Consider the following 21,021-nt stretch of genomic DNA (forward strand, 5'->3'; position numbering starts at 1 on the left):
GGCCATTTCCATCAGGTGGCTGCAAACGGCGTGTTATGAGTCATAACCATCATTTCCTCCACGTATGTTTGAGCTGTGTGTTTGACAGGCTTTGCCCGTAATATGGGACTTGCGGTACTTCACACAGGTGGTTTTCTGCACGCTTGCAATGGGCAGTAGCTACGTGTTTTGCTGCCCTCAGTATCTCGCTTCAGCAAGTATTTGGTCATTTATGCTGAGCACTGACAAAAAAAAAGCATCCTGTATTTCAAAGGCACCATCTGCTGATGAATGTGCCAGCTGCTGATACCTTATAACACACAGGGCCCTCGAATGTTTCTCCAGAGGTAAAATGGGAAAAATAATCTCACATAAATCACAGTAAAAAAAGCTTAAATATCAAAGGTTGTGCAAAGGGCATTAAATGCAGTCTGTGTTCCTGCACAGGGAGACAAGTCAGGCAGAAAGATGGCACAAGCACCCAGACACTACAGAGCTGCTGGCCCGCACGCTGAGCGCAATGCATCCTTTGCGCGATGGGACTGTCTGGTGAGTCTGGCATTGACCTGAAAAACGTTTTATTTGAAAGATAAATTTAGCATGCAGAACAGTCATCAGAGTTTACAGCAAATCTGCTTTTTGAGATGATCTTCCGTTGGATGCTGCCTGGAAATCTTTCTGTGTGCTGCTGTAAGGCTCTGGGAATTAGCGTGGGATCATATTTTATCCACATGTCTCTCAACCACAGACTCATACTGTTTTAATTTAAAGCTTTATTACAGATTGTCTGTTTTTCTGAAGGGCAAACTGAAAACAAATAGTTCCTGATGTCATAGGTCAGGATGATGGTTTGGGTTGCAGAAATACTTTCCACTTAACTATGTGGCCGTTAATGCTTGGCTTTGTCCCTTAGTTGCAATTCTTCATTATTATTGGTTGCCTTTAAAAAAACACATTTGATTATGCAGTTCTGATTTTTAGTGTGTAGCATTAACTGAGTAGCTTACCTGAGTCTGATTTTTCTGGCTTTGAATTTTTCTCAACTTCCTTACTTAACAGCAACATTTTCAGCAAAACTGTACATAGGCAACAAGCTAGCACCTGAAATTGAGTAAGCACAGGTACAAAAAATTTAATACGTATGAGAGAAATACCTATTTTGAAACCAGTATTTGAAACAAATAGAGCTCACACTGGACGGGAACTGCGTGGGAGGGGAGGTACAGGGAGTCATATGGAGAAGTGTTATAGAGAGGTTTGTTCTCCAGCTAGGTGAGGCTGAAGGAGGACGGCAGGAGGCTCATGGAGTGGCAAGACAGGAGGGACAGCCAGATTTTTCTTCCCCTAAGGAGAAAGCAAGCTCTGGTCTCTGGTGTGTCACAGGACCATGGAACTGCAGAGGTGGGAAGGCCCCTCTGGAGATGGTCTCAACCCCTGGCTCAAGCAGGGTCGAAGACAGCAAGCAGGCTGCCTGGGATCGCGTCCCATGGGGTTTGGAGGATCTCCACAGACGGAGACTTTGGAGCCTCTCTGGGCACCCCGTTCCCATGTTTGGCTTTAAGGCAGGGGCCTCAGCAACTGGCTCCTATTGCCCGGCTTTCAGCTCGACCCGATGGCCAAGACTGCTAATTTTTTGTAGTGCGCTCCGTGCTCGCACACTTCAGCTCTAAATTAGGAACAAAAAACCCCAAACAACTTCCACATTAGGCATGTTACAGCAATAATGCGTTCAGCCATTATACCCAAGTCTGAAGCTTAGGGTTTTTTTTTCCCTTATGAAAACTTACTACAAAAGTATTCTATTTACAGCTCACTTCGAGCTCAGAAGCTGCTGACGGACCTCGTTCAGTGGCCTGGCTCCACCGCAGCCTTCCCAGGGCGGGCTCCGGCCCCTGGCCTGGCAGGGGCCGGCACGGACGCCTGGCTCCCGTGTGAGGGGCAGGACACCATTTCAACGCCACGGCAGCCGCCGCTCGACAGGGCGCTGCCCGACGGGAGGGGCGGAAGGGGCGGCTTTCCCGCCCGGCCCTGGCGGAGAGGGACGGCGATGGCGGCGGCGCCGGAGCTGCGGGAGTCGCTGGCGCAGCGGCTGCGGGACTTGGGGATCGCCACGGTCACCGCCGAGCACCCCCAGGTAGGGGCCACCACCACCGCCGCCGCCGCCGTCTCTCCCCGCGGGCCTTGGCGCTGCCCCGGCCCCTTCCGAGGGGGCTGGGCCGGCAGCGGCCTGCCGCGCTGCCTCTCGGCACCCTCCGGATCTTTTTTAAATCCGGCAATAAAATTCTACGCGCCAAGAGGACAGAGCAGGCCACACGGCAATTTTGGGCCCTATGCGCGATTTTTTAGCATGATTAGTTATCAATATGGAATTTCTCACCAAATGGACCTACAGGGCCTGGGCCTGGCAGGCAACGTTTGGGGTTTTTGGGGCTATTCTGAGCACAGACGTCGAGTTGTGTCCCCTCCACGTTTTTGTCCCCCAGATCCCCTTTTCCTCTCCAGTTCCCCGACAGTTCCAGGAGCTGTGGCCCATCTACTTCACCACGGAGCCACCAGCCTGTAGGATGCTTTCCAAACTTTTTCTCACTCCAGTTAAAAGCACACACACCACATCTTTCCAGCCTGTGGTGGAGCCACAAAAAGGAGTGCCGTCAGGCCTGCCTTTTTCAAGTGTGATACTCTTGCTCTATACATCAGACAGATGATTCGGACAGTGTGCAGGAACAGTATGTCACATTTTATTCATGTTTTTAAAATTTCTTCATAAAAGGGTACAGCTTTTAGGCTGAGTATAACATTCAGTATTTTCTAAGTATTTAACAAAAGATATCTGCCAGTACGCAACTAAAAGTCTTACGGGATACAGAGTCTCACACAATACCGATTGTATTTTCCAGGTGTTCACTGTTTGAAGAAATGATGCCCCATGTCCAACACATGAAGGGAGGTCACAGTAAAAACCTTTTTCTTAAAAAGAATAAAGGGTTCTGGCTGGTGACTCTTCTGCACAACAGGCAAGTCAATTTAAACGATCTTGCTAAAAAACTGGGTGTTGGAAGTGGAAAGCTAAGATTTGCTGATGAAAACGCCATGCTGGAAAAGCTGAAAGTGGGCCAGGGCTGTGCAACACCTCTAGCCCTCTTCCGTGACCAGGGAGACGTGAGGTTTGTGCTGGATGCTGGCTTTCTGGAGGGCAGCCATGAAAAGGTGTATTTCCATCCAATGACAAATTCTGCAACCATGGGCTTAAGCCCCAACGACTTTTTGAAGTTTGTGAGATCGACAGGCCATGATCCCATCATCATACAGTTTGATGAAGATACGAAGTAGATGAAGCTCACTTTTCTAATACTAGGCATAGATTTTGTAGAGCAAAACTGATGAAAGTCTCATTACAAATAAAATCTGAAAAAAACCCCAGGCTTACTCCTTTTTTATTTTTTCAATTGTATAAGTTTATATTGTATAATCTGGTGAGAAAAAATACTGTCTTCAGGTTGTTAGAAGTTTAACAGAATACTCCTAAAAAGACATGTTTGCAATCTACCACTAAGTAACCAGTAAGTAGAGAAGGTGTTATTTAAATAATGTTACACTCTTTATTGATAAAACGGTTAAAACTGGAACTTTCCGTGCCTGGTACTGGCCTTGAAGGTTTAAACTTAACATCATTAGGAAGTAACAAATAACTTAAAAGTTCTAAAATACTTGTCAGTACACACAGGATGGAGATGTCTCAATTGTGTACCTGTACCCATTTATCCGCTACTACATGTTGCTTTTTATTATTTTTACCTAATAAAAAACAACTCACCTACACTACAGAAAACGCATTTGTCTATGTTTTTAGTTGCATTTTCACAGCATCCTCCCCTTGGGAAATGATGAAGTCTTCTGGTGATCGCCCCATGAAGACAGGCACGTGCCTCACCCCTTTCTCGTGCCTCTCCAGAAACGGCAGAACAGGAGGGAGCCCCCCGACAGCAGGCAGGGGTGGGGGTGTGACCCACGACCAGCCTGCCTCCTGGCGGGAGTGCTCCAAGGAGGAACATTACTGGGGGTTCCTGACCAGGTGGAGCATTATCCTGGTGACACCTGGGAGGAAAGCCAATACAACCCAGAACTGTATTAATTTTTGTGCGCCTTTTCTACAGATTCACAAACCCATGGAGGACATGCATCTTCTCTGCTCCACCGTACCCTTAACCAGCACCTACAGGAGTGGGAAGAATGGTACAGCAAGTAGCTCTACTTGAGCTTTTCCCTTCAGGAGAAGGGGACTGCATGTACAAACATCCGTGCGTTTAAGAGGCTGAGGGGAGGCTGATTTGCCTTTCACTAGATGATATATATTTAGTATGGAAGAGTATCTACTGTCACAAGAACAAGACCAGTACATTCTCAACATTAAAGTTCTAATCTAATCCTTTCTCCTCCTCTCTCCCACCTAAATGAATAAAATGCCCTTCAGACAGATCATGTGTTGAAGACAGAAGCAGCAGAAACTCCTTAAAGTCCCATAAACACACTGTAGCAATGAGTACCCACACAAAACCCAAAGACAGGGGAGTAGTGAACGCCAGGGGCAAAATCTGAAGATGATGGGGGGGAAAAGGGCTTTTGAGCACAGCCTAACAAAAATGTCACATACAAGCCACACCTAAAGGCAAGCAGTAGTGTGAACACAAGTTGAGACAGAACAGAAATAAAGAATACAGAAGAGTGAAGAAAACACACGTAAAAGGACTTGCGATCTTGGATGACTATTTGCTACTGCATCACGCTAAAGGATGCAATACTAACAACAACAAAGGGAAACACTTCAAAAGAAACACAAGGCAAAAATCAGCCCATCTGACTCGGTCTCATTCTAGATGGCCAAGACAGTTCTATGAGAACATCAACATTTGTGTGTTGGATTGTTTTTCCCCCCCTGTAAGAAAGTGAAATCTTTAATTCTATAGAATGAATAACTACCATTAACCGAGTAAGAAAAAGCATCTTCTAGGGCAAGGCAAGTTACTTCAACATCCTTACCATGGTTTCCTTAATTTCTGAAGGATTTGGCACCTGTTCTCAGAGGTGTGAACTTAACGACAGAATACTTCATGACACAGCAGTTTAAATTCTCCCTTCCACCTTAGAAAGACACAAACCAGCCCCATCTATCATGGCAGTCATCTCAAATGAGAAAGAAGTGACCTAAGAATGCTGAAGCTATAGAAGAGTCACTAGAAAGATGTCCAGACACATGTGATTTTATATTTGCTATCAAACAAAAGACTGAAAGGGACATCTGGTATTTGGGAATATTGGATTGGTTAATGAACTCTGGACCAACAAATGTGTTACTAAATTAGCTAGATATTAAGATACAGTCTTATGTGTCTTTAAAAGTAAAATTTATCTTACCCTCTGCCTGCCACTCACTCTCCTGGCCCTTTAAGGTTTCTTCTTTGTAGTACCCCAAAATTCTTTACCACTTAAAAAAGAATACTAAATTTGACTTGTCAAGGTTTTTAAATCCAGAAAGCTTAAGTGTGAGAAACTGTTCTAAAGACATGTGCACAATAGCAGTTTACTGTACTTCACAAATCTTAAAGTCTGTACTACCTAGAATTTAACTACCTTTGTCCTCAGAAGAGATTCTGAGACTTGTCTCAGCAAAAATAATGACCAAGCAAAATCGAAGTTTCAAATACTACACTTGGCAAATCTATAAGGATTTATTTTTGTATTTACTTATGAAATTAGTGTCTTTTTTTTTTTTTTAAATACTATCAAAATAGTCTATAGTTAAAAGCTACACAGGTCTACACAAGTAAACAACACGAGACAAACTACACACCATCCAGAAAAATTCCGCTAGTTTTACCGGTTTCCTTCCGGAAGAAATACTCACTGAACACATCACCAACTGACCACAGCGCCATTACTTAACACCAATATCCTTCCAGTAACATCAGTTTCCAGAAAAAGTGTGTATAAATGTACACACAAAATAAGAATAAAAATTTTTTGGTTTGGCATTTTAATAACATCATTAATAAATGTATACAATGGCAAACATTAAAAAAAATCAATACGTAAAGGAAATTACAGTTTTAAATAAGAGCTTTTAAAGTTTTGTTTCACACCTAGGTACATTCCTTTAAGGCAGTTTTATTAATATCAAAGCATTATTTACATATACATTATCATCTAACTCTAAAAATCATACATGAGCTCCTTTGTTGAGGCTGCATCATGTCTTGGAAAAAGTTTAGAAATAATACGTGTTGGGAATGTTAACTAAATCCTCAGCAGACTATCAGAAAAGTAAATAAAAATTACTACAACCTCTTTTGTAATCTTGAACTAGCAGTGACAGATTTGGCAACTCTAGTGGTAAAACGCTGTGTGTGTACTCTTGTATGCTGTCCAATAGGTGCCATGTTCTTCCCCTGGGAGTTCGTGTTTCAGAAAATCTGAAGCGGCTCCCAAATTAAATTTCCATTTTTATTTTATTTTAATTTTAAGGGCACAGACTGGAAAGATCAAGAAAGAAAAAAGAAAATAATTTAAAAATCATCAGAGCACGGTGAACCTCCTGACTGCTCTTCTGCTCTGAAACTTCTTTGCAAAACAAAGTGCTGGGAGAAGTGGATTCTGATCTCTTAAATGCAAACGTATCCCCAGTGCTGCTTTTGGCTAATTTAGCAAATACAACCCAAAATCCCACTCTGGCCTCTGTACCAATACAAAGTGGGTTGAAACCTGCTTACAATGGCACAGACAGGCACTAGCCAGGACTCTGGCACACAAACCTGTCCTGCGCTAGCCTCTGCCCCAGCAGGATGAAATCTGCCCCCAAACTCTTGCCGATTCTCTTGTACAAGGAAACTTTGCAGAGGTTTTTGGATGAGGGGGGGTTCATTTCTAATACACATTATCAGTCAAATACTAATTGCAAAGTTTGTGACTACACCCTGGCTGTGATTGCACGAATGCTTTAAGAAGGTGTAATAATATGCAAAAAACAAGCGTAGAAGTTGTGATGGGTAATCTTGGACAACTTAATGAATACAGAAGAGAGCTGAGCTAATAAATGAAACGTCAGGAGATGCCCATGTGACAAAAAAAAAGACACAGCCACGTGCAGTGAGGGCAGATTATGAGTGTCCAGCAACGCTCCTCATAGAGAAGCACGTGCCGTGCAGTCGTGGCAATATGCCATGCCACTCTTGCCTAATTCCCAGGGTCTCGGAGAATCTACCTACACACACACACAATGGTTCAGATTCTGTGAATACAGACAGCTTTTGGCACTACAGTTTGAATCTGTTAATTCAAGACACACATGTTCTTCTAAAAATAGTAACGCTACCGAACGGTTAGAGTTCAATAGTTCGAAATGCATCAGTCCTCTGTTGTCAAGAGAGCTCAGAGAATCCCGTCCCAATCAGACCCTGAAAGGAGCTTGAAAATACTGTAATTTAGAATCGGAGATACTTTCCTAACATTTATGGTATTTCAATTCTCTCTCATAACAGCTATGCCTTTGGTAATGGCTACCAGCATCCCAGATTTCCTATCTTTGCCTATGAAATTCTATAAAGGCAACTCTTCCTTCAGTCTCTATGGCTCTGCCTATGCTGCAGTACAGGAATGGCACAGAAACCAGGCTTGACACCAGATTCTTACTGTACTTAGAGTACTCTTCCTCCCAGGCACACCAGGGCTCTGTCTGTCCCGCTTGGTATTGGGGCAGAAACTCAGCTGTGCCCTGAGCTTTGAGTGCGTATGGGAACACACAGATTACCTGTGTACAGGTATACAGGCCCTGACATACTGCACGTCTTCCAGCCACTGCCATCCATCCCACCCACCCCTCTGGTGACATCTCGTAGCTGTCATTGCATGGCTTGGAATGCCCTGAATCCTTCTCAAAAACATCACAGTGTCAGTTACAACATGGGAAATTATTCCAAATGCAAACTGAGCTCTGGCTGCCTACAAAACTATTGCGGAGCTGCATTTCAGGAGTGCTTTGGGCTTCAGAACATGCCTGGGATTGCTAATGTATGTTAATGCTCTGCATGGTGAGTTTTGCTTCCACTGAAATCAGTGAAAATCTTGACACTAAGGGACCAGAAACGGATGCTAGTGTGAGTTGGTAATGAAAATAAACCAATGATTTTAATGAAATACCAGAAACGTCTTCAGAGGAAGAATGGAAATTCTGGATGTTGGAAAGCTGCAAAATTGGTCCTATTTTCACTTAAGAGAAAAAACAAAAAATGTTTAAAGTCTCTGTGAAAACAATCCCAGGCTGAACCAAGTATTTATATTGTAAAACCAAAATATTCTGTTTAGATCTAGATCTTTTAGCACATTTTATCATAAAAAGTATTTCAGAAGGAAGTCACTTTAAGAAAAAAAAAACCACAGAAAATTTCCCCTTCTAAAGCTTATTGAACTTTCTTATTTTTTCCCCTTTTTGACAAACTTTCAGGGAAATAAAAAAATGACTTGCCAGTAGGCTTTTGAATCTGCTGAACCGCATTCTCTCTCCAGTGAAAGATGATTCTGTTCCAGCTCTCCTGATGGCTTGAGACTTCACAAATGATAAAACCTGTAAGCCTCAAGAATCAAGCTTTTATGAAGCTGAAGTTGTGGTGGCTCTACCACAGAGTCTAAGCAGCAGCGCGATCAATTTACAGGTAGTCTGCAACCCTACTTCTGCAAGTAATGTCACGCTTACCTTTACTTATGTGAATGGGGACAGCTGTAGGTGAAGTTATGTACAGGCCTGTTGGAAGACAGGACACTAGGAGGTTACACCGTTAACTTAACCCTTTAGAACAGGAATATGAATGTGCTTACTGCTTTGTAATAAAATGTAATAATGGTAACTCATTTTGGATCTGCTTAGAAGTTCATGTACACTTCCTTCGAGCTCTCTGCAAATGCTTTCAAGACAACAACTGTATGCAACCATTGAATGTACCAATAACATTTGTTGACTTTAATATAAATCAGTAATGAATAAAATGTATCTTACTAGTAAAAGATAACCTTAAGGGGAACTGATTGTAAAATGCATATGATATTATTTACATTTCGTTTTGCCATCAAGAAACCTCCTAAGCCACCGTCAGCTCATGTCAAAAGACAAACAATAAAAAAAATTAGTCAATACACAAACATTGTAAGACAGTCTTATCCTGGAAGCGCCATTTGTTGAAAACAGCCTTATATTAAAATAAAAGTTATAGAAAAATCATACCTGACAATTTCCTGTCAGAAACATCTGAACATATATATGCAGAATAACTTGGGAATGTGAAAAACACAAATGACAAACAATTTCTATGTAATACGATAATCCCATGACTCCCACTTCTGTTAGTTATCGAACTTTTCCATGTATGTAAACAAATTTTTCTCTTGCACTATGCAACAAAAATCAGCATAAACTTTTTAAAGAGCAATTTCATGCAGATTATGCTAACCAAATAAGGCAGTGAAGTGCCAGCAAGCTGTGAGGTTTTTGTATCTGTATATACAGTCAATTTCAACAAAATACTACAGCATTTATTTTAGATTTACAGAAGTAAGTATAAACTGCTAGTTATTGGGTTTTTTGGCTAATTATTAGCAGAAGCTTAAGCAAATCAGTGGCTAATTTCATAAACAGAAGATGAAAGAAGTATTTTTTTTCCCCTGGAGTAATTCTTGAGACCTTAAAATTCTTGGTCCTTAGGGAGATGAGAACTGTCCTTTATTCAGTAGATCTTAACAGTGCAATGTGCAATAATTCCTAAGACCATCTACAAATTTTCGGCAGTAGACTCCAGTAGAGCTCCTTGATTCAAGGAAGGAAGGAAGGTAGGTAGGTAGGTTTTATTTCTTGCCTGCTCTAGTCACGAAGAATGTAAAAAATTCCCTTAATTTTTATTAATGATTCCTACAGTCGCTGTCTTGTTACTTCAGATATAAAGGCTTCATACTGAGATACTGAAGGACACTTTTCTCTCTGTGTTCAGTTGAAAGGTAGAAAGAGAAAAGAACATAAGAAAAGCTTAAAGTGTAGAAGTATAAAATACAGAGTTAAGTCACTAATAGAACTAACAGCACTAATAGCATGCATCAAAGATGTTTTAATGAAGTCAAGAGAAGGACAGAATGCCAAAGACAAGCTTTTATAAAAAGGCAGTTTCCTTGTAGTATAGAATACTCTGTATGTTCTGTTAAACTATTCTTTTAGATTTATCTGTCCCTTTCTAAGAACTGACTTCAATATTACTTCTTAATGTGATTTCTTTGAAGTTTCTTCTCCCAAGAGATTTGAAAAATAAAAATAAATGTAATTTTTACAGGCAAAAGGCTAAATGGGATGAAGTTCCCTGCCTACACAGGCAAAATAACTGCTGTAATACAACCTGTTCTGGCTTAACTAATAAGCAAGACAGAAGCCAGTTAAGCAAGCAGTATTTACATCTGGTTAATGCAATGTGCACTTGTTCTTATATGTAATGCTGTTAGTTTGTTGTAAATGAAATTAATCTCATTTACATTTTGGGCAGGAAACTCACCACTTGGCCCACATCTCATGTAGTGGGTAATAGAATTAGGAGCTTTGTTGCTCCCTAGACCTGCTTTTTGAATTTCTGCTTTCTGGGATAGCTTCCACATCTGCAGAGAAAAGCATTTCATGTTATTCATTGTGTTTATCAGGACATGAAAAAAACCCTCATGCATTAAAATACATTCTACTTATTAGTAGAGCAAAAGGATATATAAACACTTTTTTTTGTTTTTTAGAGGAAAGGACAGAGGAGAGGGATAGAAGAAACTCACTGGAAGTACCTACTCAACTACACTCATTAAAATTCACCTTAGCTTTTAGAATAACCAGGTATTATTTTCAAAGCCACAATCAGATATACTTAACTTTTAGACACACTAACCCTAAATTTCTGTGTCTATGAAAAGGAAAAAAAATAATCAGATGTAAATCGAGGCTGACTGAACCTAGCAGAGAACTTAACTCATCATTGCATTTTTACCTGCTACACATTGACAGAGATGTTCACATTCAATTCTGCAAAACAGAAAATTATCTTTGCATGCAACAGCTTGAACGTGCAAAATGCAGTATCTTAATTTACTATTCACTTAAAGCAAAGCATCAAGCAAACCTTTAACTGCAAGGACATTATTAAGCCTGAACAATAAAACCTTTTTGGCCAGCAGCAATATATTTAATGTTTATAGTTACCATGCAAAGTCCTAGCTTATCATTTTTAAAGGCAGCAAGGTCCAAGGAATAGGAATGAGTGAGTGCACCATGTGTTTTACAGTCAGCCATTTGAACAGCCGAGGAGCAGTAGTGCTTGGGTCTGAAAGGAATTTCACAGATCTTTCCACTATTTGAGCACAGACTGAGACATCCATGATGTTATTGTTAAAGCGCAAAGACCAAAAAGTGGAAGAAAATAATCCTTCTCTACATGAAACCATTGTTTTCTTTCATATACAATAAAGAAATGTTGACAATTTATTATTCAGAGACATTAAAAAAAAATCTTTAGCAGCATGCTTTTGCTGCTGCAGCTGAACTCAACGGAGCAAAAATAGGAGCACCAAAAGTTATTATCCTCAGAACTGAAATGCAATTCATCACAAATTTGCAAAACGATGCAAAATAGTTTGAGCTTGAGCTGGATGAGGTTAGTCTAGAACTCCCACAGAGGATCTGAGACACTGGTGTTCAGAGACACTAACACTCAGTTATTCTGAAGCCCTTTGTATTTAAGAGAGAAGCTGTTTTAATACTGCCCCACCCCCCTGCCCCCAATGGAGTAAGGTAAAACACAGGCTCAAAAGGCATTAAATATCAGGCATAAATACTCACTATCAGATTTGGTTTGTATGTGAAAGCTTAGTGCTGTGAAAAGAAATGAAACAATGCAAACTGAAGTGCCCCATGGGCAGTGGCTGGAAAAAATGTATAAAAAGTATTTTGTTGCCTTGATAGCAAGCTTTAGCTTCACTCTACAGGGGTAACCTTTAAAATTTCTCTTTAGACCTTGGCCTTGCTCATGATTCCAATCGGGGTTCAGTGGTCATGCTGGAGACTTCGTAATGTATCTGGAGACAATACTGGTATTTTTTGTAGCTGTGACAGTCTAAGGACCTAATCAAGACAAGGCTGGCAAACGAGATAATAGCATGCCTGAAAGCTTATCTGATTTCTCGAACAATAGCATCTGATCTAAATAGAAGATACTACCTCTAGCTATGAACCTTGTTCTGATCATAACAAGCAGCCTCGCTGCCAGACACAGGCTTGCAATCAGTTAAGAAAAACACAGATACTGGTAGAACAGTATGAGTTTATAGTAAGTACTCTAAGAGCTAAGAAGATTTTCTCTAGAATTCCTTAACTTGCAAAATGTATTATGCACGTGTCACTTCAGGTAACAGCGCTGTTCATCTCAAGGCCAATTCAAACGCATCTATAGATTAATAGAAATCAAGTCAAATGACATGACCCAGGATCAGAACAATGATCTTGCTGTGTGAGAGTAAATGTATGCGAAATTAAGATTGTATTTCAGATTTGGATTTGCCTTTTTTTTTTTTTAATGGTGAGATAATTCTAGAGTGAATACAGCAATAACTAACAACATGCTGTGAACAACACTGAAGAGGAGCGAGAAATTTATCAGCCCAATAATAATGGATGCCTGCAGACGGGTTAAAGGATGCTGCTTTACATTTTGAAACAGTAATTTTACCCTCCACAGAATGTCTTTGAAACATCCAATCTTCTCCTCCCGTTCCTTTTCCCCACCTTGAAATGTAGCTGGAGCTCTGGAAAGGGCTATCTCCGCATTTTATCACCAATTCTCCTGTATGAAATGGAGACCTTATAGACTAACATATGGCACGTCTGCTGGTTTTCCTTGAGGAACTGGGTATTTGCAGCACTTTTACCCCTCCCTAGTTAAACACTAAGGAATTAAAGTTCAACCCACACAGCAGTACCATAACTGCCACAAAACTGCTGGCAAAATAAATTAAACTGTAAAAATCATAATATGACAATTCATTATTTTTAATAGTTATTTTCAATTTTAAATATTTTTTCCTCTAGATATATTTTCATTCAGTTTTTTTATAGTGTATGTAATTTTGGCCTACAATAACTGTCAGTAACTATTTCCTCTTGCAATAAAGTGCTACTGTCTAAAGCCTCATGTAATTGTAGTTTAAGTATGACACAATTTTAAACTGTTTATATTTACAATTAAGAAGTTTCAAGCAATTGCAAAGACAGTAGCGTATTAAGTAATTACTTTTCAACATTTCTCTTTAGCTGGTCATCTGGGATTTAATGAGTTATTACCTTAAGCATTCCTATACTCCTAAGATTTTGCAAGCAAACTTGTTATTTTTTCTTTTATTTAACTATGTTAATTTAACAGTTTTTCTGTTATTTTGTTACACATCTTGTTTACTATTATATTAGTGTTACTTCTGTTAGGAAGAAAAAATGAATTTCCACCATAATCAACACAGGTTTTTATTACCATACATCACAAGGAGTCTCATATAACTCTGTTATTTGACTCCTAATAAAACCGTACACTTCACCACATTTGTACACCAGACGTGGACAGACAAAGCATACAAAAGGGAAAAGGTGGAAAGGGTCATTTTTTCATTACAAGTGCTGCATATCATGTGACTATTTATTACTTCTTCATAAGAATTATCATTTCTGTTTAGGATTATGAATGGTCTTTGTATTTATTAATGTTCAAATATTTTAGTAAGTATGAACAGTAATTCATGTTTATTGTGCAAGCTAGAGGCACTGAATTATTGGGCTATAACCTGTTCCTTGTGCAAAGTGCATTTATGCCAGGACATGGCATAAATGAAAAGGGTAAGACACTGAAATCTCTCTAAATGCTTCTTTTCATTAGTATCTCACTTTTGAAAGAAGGGAGGAAAAAAAGTATTTTTACTCCAAATACATAACCAATGTGTTACTGATACATCTGAAAGCACAAGCACAACTGGAAAGTACTGTCTTTGTACCGGAAATTATGTTGTTCACTGTGCCATTTTTGGCAATGCAGCATGCAATTGGTTTAACATGCATTCAGTAACATACAGGAAAAAACCAAAATATTTGTAATGTGTGAGAAATAAAAATATAGCTTGTATTATGAAGACTTTTAAAGGCATGCAAAATATATACAGTGCAATTAATGTTTCATGCAAACTTTGGTGAGGTTACAATTTTACATTCAAACATGCTAGAGTACACAACTGAGCCCTATGCCATTGTTCTTAGAAAACAACAACCCACAGTTCTAACAAGAAATTATTTTTTCATTGTAGTGAAATTTTCTCTGAATCCAGTGGACATTGAGAAGAACACCTATATGTCGTAATATATATATTTAGTAATACAACTTCCTTATCACACACAACCATACTCATACCACACAGTTTTATTATCTTCAGAAACCAGTAGCAGGGATTCAGCCTCACTAGTGTTTACACAGGTGGTAGGAACAAATTCACTAGTTAGAACCGACCATAGGTCACTCTGATCAGATTTCTGATTAGCAGAAGGCTGTTCTTGTTTTTTTGGTACTGATCTAAAAGCTGACAGATTTGCCTGATCAGTTGTTTTTGATGTAGATCTTTGAGGCAAGCCACTTATATTACTAACTAATTCGGTGTTAAGGGACAAAAATGGCTGAGCCACAGTAAATGATCCTGTGCTGTCATTACCAGATATACTGACTTTATCATCAAACACACCTGTGCTTAGCAAAGTTCTCTCACAAAAATTTGACCTTTCCATCCTTGAAGTCTTAGGCACATCAGAGTTACATCCTAAATTACATGGTTTAACTATATTAGCTACATTGCTTTGTGGAACACAATCTACTCTGTAAGCCACACAGTGAAAAAAATTAGAGGATAACTGGTGTGCTGAGTACTCACTGGAGGTTGATGGAACACTTCTGTCAGCGGTGGATGGTGCTGGATCAACTGATACAGGTTGCCTACTGTCCTTAGACAAAAAATCGTGAATGCTTGTCCTTCGAGTAGTTCCTTCTGCCGTAGAAATCACGCTGCTTGCGCGAGGTAAGGTAGCATAAGGATTGCAATCTCTTGATTGTCGCTGTGATACAGTTGCTTGTATCTTTTCTTTAACTGATTTGGCCTTTCCTTGAGCGCCTGATGTAAATTTTATAGGGGAGCTAGTGAAGTAGATATCTTCAGTTTTACGAAGGCTAGGCCTTACAAGCTGTTCTGGTTTAATGGATCGTCCATCTGAGAAATCAACTGTATTTTTTACACTTAATGATCTCACAATACCACAACCGGCAGACGGCTGTTTTCTCAGCTTTTCCTTTCCTGTCAGCTCCGCAGATTCAGATAAGCTTTTCATGACTTCATCTAAAAGATTCTCTTCACTCATACATTTCATCTGTCAAAAAAATGAAACATCTTATAAATTCATGAATTGTAATTTTGACATTTCTTAAGCAATCTTTCTGGACATTAATGAAAAAATCTTAAAAGTTGTTTTTTTGTTTTTTTTTTTTTTAATTTCTCAGATCTAAAAGTGGTATTAAACATTTACCGTACATACTCATGACTCTTCTATACAGCTTACAAGCAAGTACTTTGAAAACTAGGTGTCAGACAGATCACAACTATCTGAAGTTTGTTCCTGTAATACTGATTAACTCAACAAATCAGATAATCAAAACTTCATCTTCTCACTCACTTGCCCTCTGTCACCGCTCATCAACACTTCCTAAGTAATTTCATATGGACGATTATTTTAACTTGTACTGATCATCTGTATCAGCTTAAATTAAAATGAAATGCTTAAATTCTCTATACACTCAAATAGTAAAGACAAAAATCTCAGAAAGTAATACAAAGCACATAACTTTTAGGCACCCTTGGTGCCTAAATCTGGACCGCACAGTTCCCGATTTTTTCTTTTTGGAAAAAAGACTTCAGAGCTAGAAAAAAAAGTTTAGGTGAATACTATTCAAAGACTCAGTGGAGAAAGACTTCAGCCTTTTTCAAAATGGTAAAAGAGACAATTTGGAAAGAATAAAGCTAGGAGCATTAAGGAAATGCTCTGGCAGAAGGTTGAAAAGAGACCTCTTGAATACCCTTCCAACCTGAATGATTCTGTGATGCTATGAAAGGGATTCTGTGATTCATGAACAGCAGTGGACTGGACTTGATGACTCAGGTGGTTTCTTTTATTTCTATTGCCAGAAAAGTGTTGTCTAATGCTTAAAAAACAAAAATCCTTGTCAGAGAGACCAGAGGTGAGAGATAATTTTAAGTATCTAACAAAAACCCTGGAAATTTAGTCCAGACTCAAGTCACAGAGTACCCCCAATCAATTCAGCTGTGAATGTATATTTTTCAATTTCAGTTGTGTCATTAAAAATAGATGGAGTCTGATCCTTACTCTTGATAGACCTAGTCCAGTAACTGGCTTGCTTTATCCTAGAGCACTTCCAGGTTTCGGACAGATCTACTCAAGAACTAGTGATGAAGAAATTAGAATACTAGCAGAGACAAGGTGATTTTGGGCTTTTAACAAACTGCCACTGATTTACAGAAACATTATCTTTGTCTTACTCCTCTCAGATTTCCGTGAGCTCCAAGGTAATTTTTTTTGCTCCGTAGAGTTAAAAAGACTAAACTGAAGTAGACAAGAGTCTCTCCTCAGGGAATGAAGTAAAGCGTCTTCTTTCCTGTTGATGTAAGACAGATCTAACAACAGCTCTTACTGAAGACAAGAGCTGAACTGGAAGAAGAAAAGCAAACCTACTTTGAGTTCATGGCCTTCTATCTGAACTCTGATGAGTGTACCATGCATCAGTACACTGGACAACTTTGTGCAGTAGAGATCAACTTCCTTACCTAAATCAGTAACCCAGAAAGGGTCAAGCTGTGAAATTCCAAATGATTTTGTGTGTAATAGAGCAAGACTAGTTTATCAGGATACAGTCCACACTACTTCTTAATGCAGGTGTAACCAATATCTCCACAAAGTTTTAAAGCAATTCTACTCACTATAAGTCTTCTATTAATTCTGTGCCCATATATGGGATAATACGTAGTTAAAACGTTTTTTAAACTAACCTCGCTTGAGGTACTCTTGTTGCTTTCTTCTAAAAACTGTTGCAGGGTAACAACTTCACTTCCAGGAGAACCGGTTTTGATCTGTTTTCCATGACTATCCAGTGTTTCAGGCGTTCTTTGCTGGAGCACAGGACTAGACCTTGTATGACCTTTCAAATACTGAATAGGACTGCTGCTGCTGCTAGACCAAGCCTCATGTTCATGTAGCAGACTAAATTCTCCGCTGCTGTGACTTTGAGGCCTGCTTTGATTGTTAACTGCACCTGCTTTTGGGGTAAATGGTATTAAGTATTTCCGTAAGAAAAATATATGAAAGCTGTTAAATATTATAACCTTACTCAAATCTGGAACATTATCAGATTCAGTTAACAATAATTCTATTTAAAATACTAAAAAATCCCATTGTCCTTTTTTATTCAAACCAAATATATTAATACAATTACACTCCCCTGACTTACCTCTTAAAGCTCTTTAAACGTGACATGATTTTTTTGAAAAAAAACAAACAAACCCCCCCCCCCCCCAAGATGGGCCTCCATCTACATAATACTATACTCCAAGAGGCTAAAGATATGCCTCCACTCTTGTTCAGCATCACTGTGAGGCACACACTCTAACATACTATTAATGACTTTTACATTAAACGAAATACAAAGGACAGAATGGAAAGAAAATATTTTCTTCAACATAGTTCTTCAACAAGAGCTATTCAGGAATGCTGCTTCTCCAACAGTTTCTGCCATTACTTCTAGTTTATTACAACTGTGACCTGAAGGAAGCATATAGCATTAAATGCAAAATAAATTCCACAACACCAATTCTTTTTATTTTTCAATAATTGTGAATTGCTTAAAAAATACTGATGAATAATCAAGTATTTCCTACTTCAAGTTACTCCTAAGAAATGAACTTATGTTTAAAGAAAGATAAATTGTTTACAGAAGAAATTTCTAATACTGTATGGAAACTGGGGCAAGGACTACCTCAAAGAATCTTTTATAGAAGGGATTAATGAAACAGACAGAAAATAAACTAATAAAAATCTTAAGCTAGCATTCATCTCTGAATTTCCAAACAAAGAGATACTGTTTAATAAATGCAAGCCATGAATATTAAATGATGTCTTGAGTTGGCAGCGTTCTAGTCTAGTATGTACAACGGTGTCCCGCTAGAACGGCCATTATAAACAAAAATATATCAAGGCTGATAATACAAGAAACTTAGAGAATATTGTTAAAACCAGGAACGTTACTCATCTTTTAAAAATAAAATATGAAAGTTTACAGGACGGTATTACATATGCCATTTTCTCCAGTTTGTGTTGTACACTATACAGCTTTACAGCAGCAGTGCACACATAGTAGGATGCTAGGAGAAAAAAATGGAGCAACTTCTCTGCTTAAAAATAAGTTAAAGTAATTTGGGGGGAATTCTTATTTTGTAACATTGTTACTTGGGTTAGGTTTGGTTTAAAATAGTTTGAAACTTATATACTAATATCACTCTTCTAATATTTATTAAAAACTAAGTTCTGTTAATACCTGTATCCGTTCCTAATTTGGGGAATGAAGGCTATAAAATGCTTAAAGAAAAACATGCTGTGGTGTGTTGTAGGAATTTTTCTGGGGTTTTTTTTGTTTTGTTTTTTTTGGTTTTGTTTTTGCTTTTTTTTACCCTATATAGATGATCTTAGAGAAATGGAAATGAAGGATGTATGTAAATTCACCTACAGCATACCTTTGACTTCATGGATTGAAGCATTGTTATTGCTATTGCTAGTGGATGTTCTGCCACTATCAAGGCTGGCTGGTCTGGAAGCTAAATGGAAAATTAGGAGACACCATGATGAACAAAATTTTAGCAGATGACACGGTACCTTTACATTCTGATCACAGAATGCTCAGAGGCAGGAATCATGCACTAGTTCACAGGCTGAGCATGCCTGTTTGTCAACAAAGTGGTTTCTTACAGATCAGAAAGCGAAGGGATTTCCAGGCAGTCCAAGAGGACACTTTAGAAAAGGGGACTACAGGAATATTAAGGTACAAGGGAGAGGAAGAGAGAAATAGTGTACATTTAGAATTGAAACTGATTGGTTAGTGGGAAACCAGGATTTTACAGATGAAAGGATGGGCATGCAGAAAGCTGCTCGTGATTAGGTCACTTACAACAGATTTGACAAGGAACCTTGCACATTGTTGAAATGCCACGAACAGGAGGAGCAAGAGCATCTGCACAGATAATGTCCTGTACTCCTATCCAATACAAGGGAAATGCACTGTTATCATCTTCAAAAATGTTTGTTGCTCATACTAATTGTAAGTGTTTGTACTAGAGTTAAAACTTCACTTCTAAATAATCTATTATAGCTTTCACTTCATAGCTTTGCTTGAAGAAACATGTAATGATTTTATAAGATACAGTACATGACAAATTTAGGTTTTGCTGAACAATAAACATTGAAAAATCAGGCCAGATTTAGATTTAGTTCTTTTAGGATTAAAATTATAACTTCTTTTATTTTACTATTAACACCAAATAAATTTTTAAAAGGGAAAATGTTTTGATCCTGTTCAGATGCACTTCATAGATACTTTCTATTAGATATATAGAACATCTATCTGATGTAGTAGTTAAGAAAAAAAAGAATAATCTGAAGAAATGATACTATACATTCAAGAGATAGGCATTCACAGAAAGCATGCTCACTTGTAACAATGCCATTCACTTTTTTTTGCAAACTTCATTAACATTCACATAATATATCCTTAATTCATTTAATTAAAGTTTACATCTTACCATGAACTCTTGATCCTGTACTAGAATCATCACTAATACCTTGTGGGCTTACATCTTCAAAGGATGTAGTATCTGTACCCAGAGACATAAACGAAGATGTAAAATAAAATAAAATTATTATTAAAATATTTATCATCTGTAAAGTACACTAAAAATTTTTTCAAACCAATCCATTTTTACTTAGGTAACATTCTGTAGGAAAAATACGGCAGTTATTAAACCTATTCAGTATCTTAGCACTGCAACTCAATTATTAAGGTTGCTTTTTTCTGAAAAACTTAAAATGTAAGTAAAAACAATATTTACATGAAATTGTTGTTACACATAGTCACATCATGGTGCAAAAAGCTTCTACCTATACCTTTATTATTTAGCAACTGCTTGGATCTGAAGCCTGTAGAAGAGTTGACAGTTGCAAAGTTGATGGCTGTAGTAGAGAAGGCCATAGCTCCCAATTCTTTCCTCCTTTTACCCGTAGATATATCATCGGGACCCTCCAGATGCTCAGAACTACCTGTCCATTGTCCTCCTGCTAGGACCATGGACTGCACCAGGTCATTCATGGCTGGGATGCAAATGAAAGCAAATGATCAGCATGGTCAATGTATTTGCTTCTGTTCTTATTTTGTATTGCAAAGTGTTTGACAGTTTTCTAAGCATTGAAGCGTATTGAATACTGGAAGATATAAACACAAGATCATCCATGTTATGACATGCAATCAGCTCAATGAATGAGAAGTGTTATAAGTCGGAGACTTCTTTCAGTTCAGTATGGTTCTTAAAACTAGTTTTATTAGGTATAATCGCCATGCTTGTGCTGCAGTGATATGTAATATATATGTTAGAAGCTTTGATATACTGTTTGCAATGATAAAATGGAATGAATAAAGATAAAATGGGCAAAAGTGCTAATACAATATAATGTCAACAATGATATGGGATCCTTGCACAGTGCAGGTTACTGCAGGGATACTGTATTTTACATAATAACACATAAAAGGATCTGAAAAAGATGACATCTGATGATATTCACCTTTACTTCACAAA

General features: G+C 38.5%; 2 protein-coding genes across 20 annotated transcripts in view; one reads left to right on the forward strand and one right to left on the reverse strand.

Moving 5' to 3' along the window:
* The first annotated feature begins 1,983 nt into the window (after positions 1-1,983).
* Positions 1,984-3,798, forward strand: LOC128140364 (prolyl-tRNA synthetase associated domain-containing protein 1-like). The gene is given in 3 exon segments (XM_052783981.1): positions 1,984-2,113; positions 2,877-2,888; positions 2,890-3,798. Coding segments are annotated over 3 exon segments (519 nt in total). The 5' UTR covers positions 1,984-2,026; the 3' UTR covers positions 3,310-3,798.
* CCDC88A (coiled-coil domain containing 88A) overlaps positions 2,696-21,021 on the reverse strand; it is an 85,966-nt gene continuing 67,640 nt past the window's right edge. For 7 of the 19 annotated variants that reach the window (XM_052783962.1, XM_052783959.1, XM_052783970.1 and 4 more), the window contains 6 exons: positions 20,336-20,539; positions 19,975-20,046; positions 19,344-19,430; positions 18,913-18,993; positions 17,176-17,441; positions 10,663-15,484 (listed from right to left, as the gene is read on the reverse strand). In XM_052783962.1, the coding sequence (XP_052639922.1) occupies positions 14,462-15,484; positions 17,176-17,441; positions 18,913-18,993; positions 19,344-19,430; positions 19,975-20,046; positions 20,336-20,539 (1,733 nt within the window). In that variant the 3' untranslated portion in view covers positions 10,663-14,461. The other 12 variants (XM_052783974.1, XM_052783975.1, XM_052783973.1 and 9 more) reach the window with 8 other exon arrangements.

Source organism: Harpia harpyja, chromosome 4, assembly GCF_026419915.1.
Source record: "Harpia harpyja isolate bHarHar1 chromosome 4, bHarHar1 primary haplotype, whole genome shotgun sequence".
NCBI classification, from domain to species: Eukaryota; Metazoa; Chordata; class Aves; order Accipitriformes; family Accipitridae; genus Harpia; species Harpia harpyja.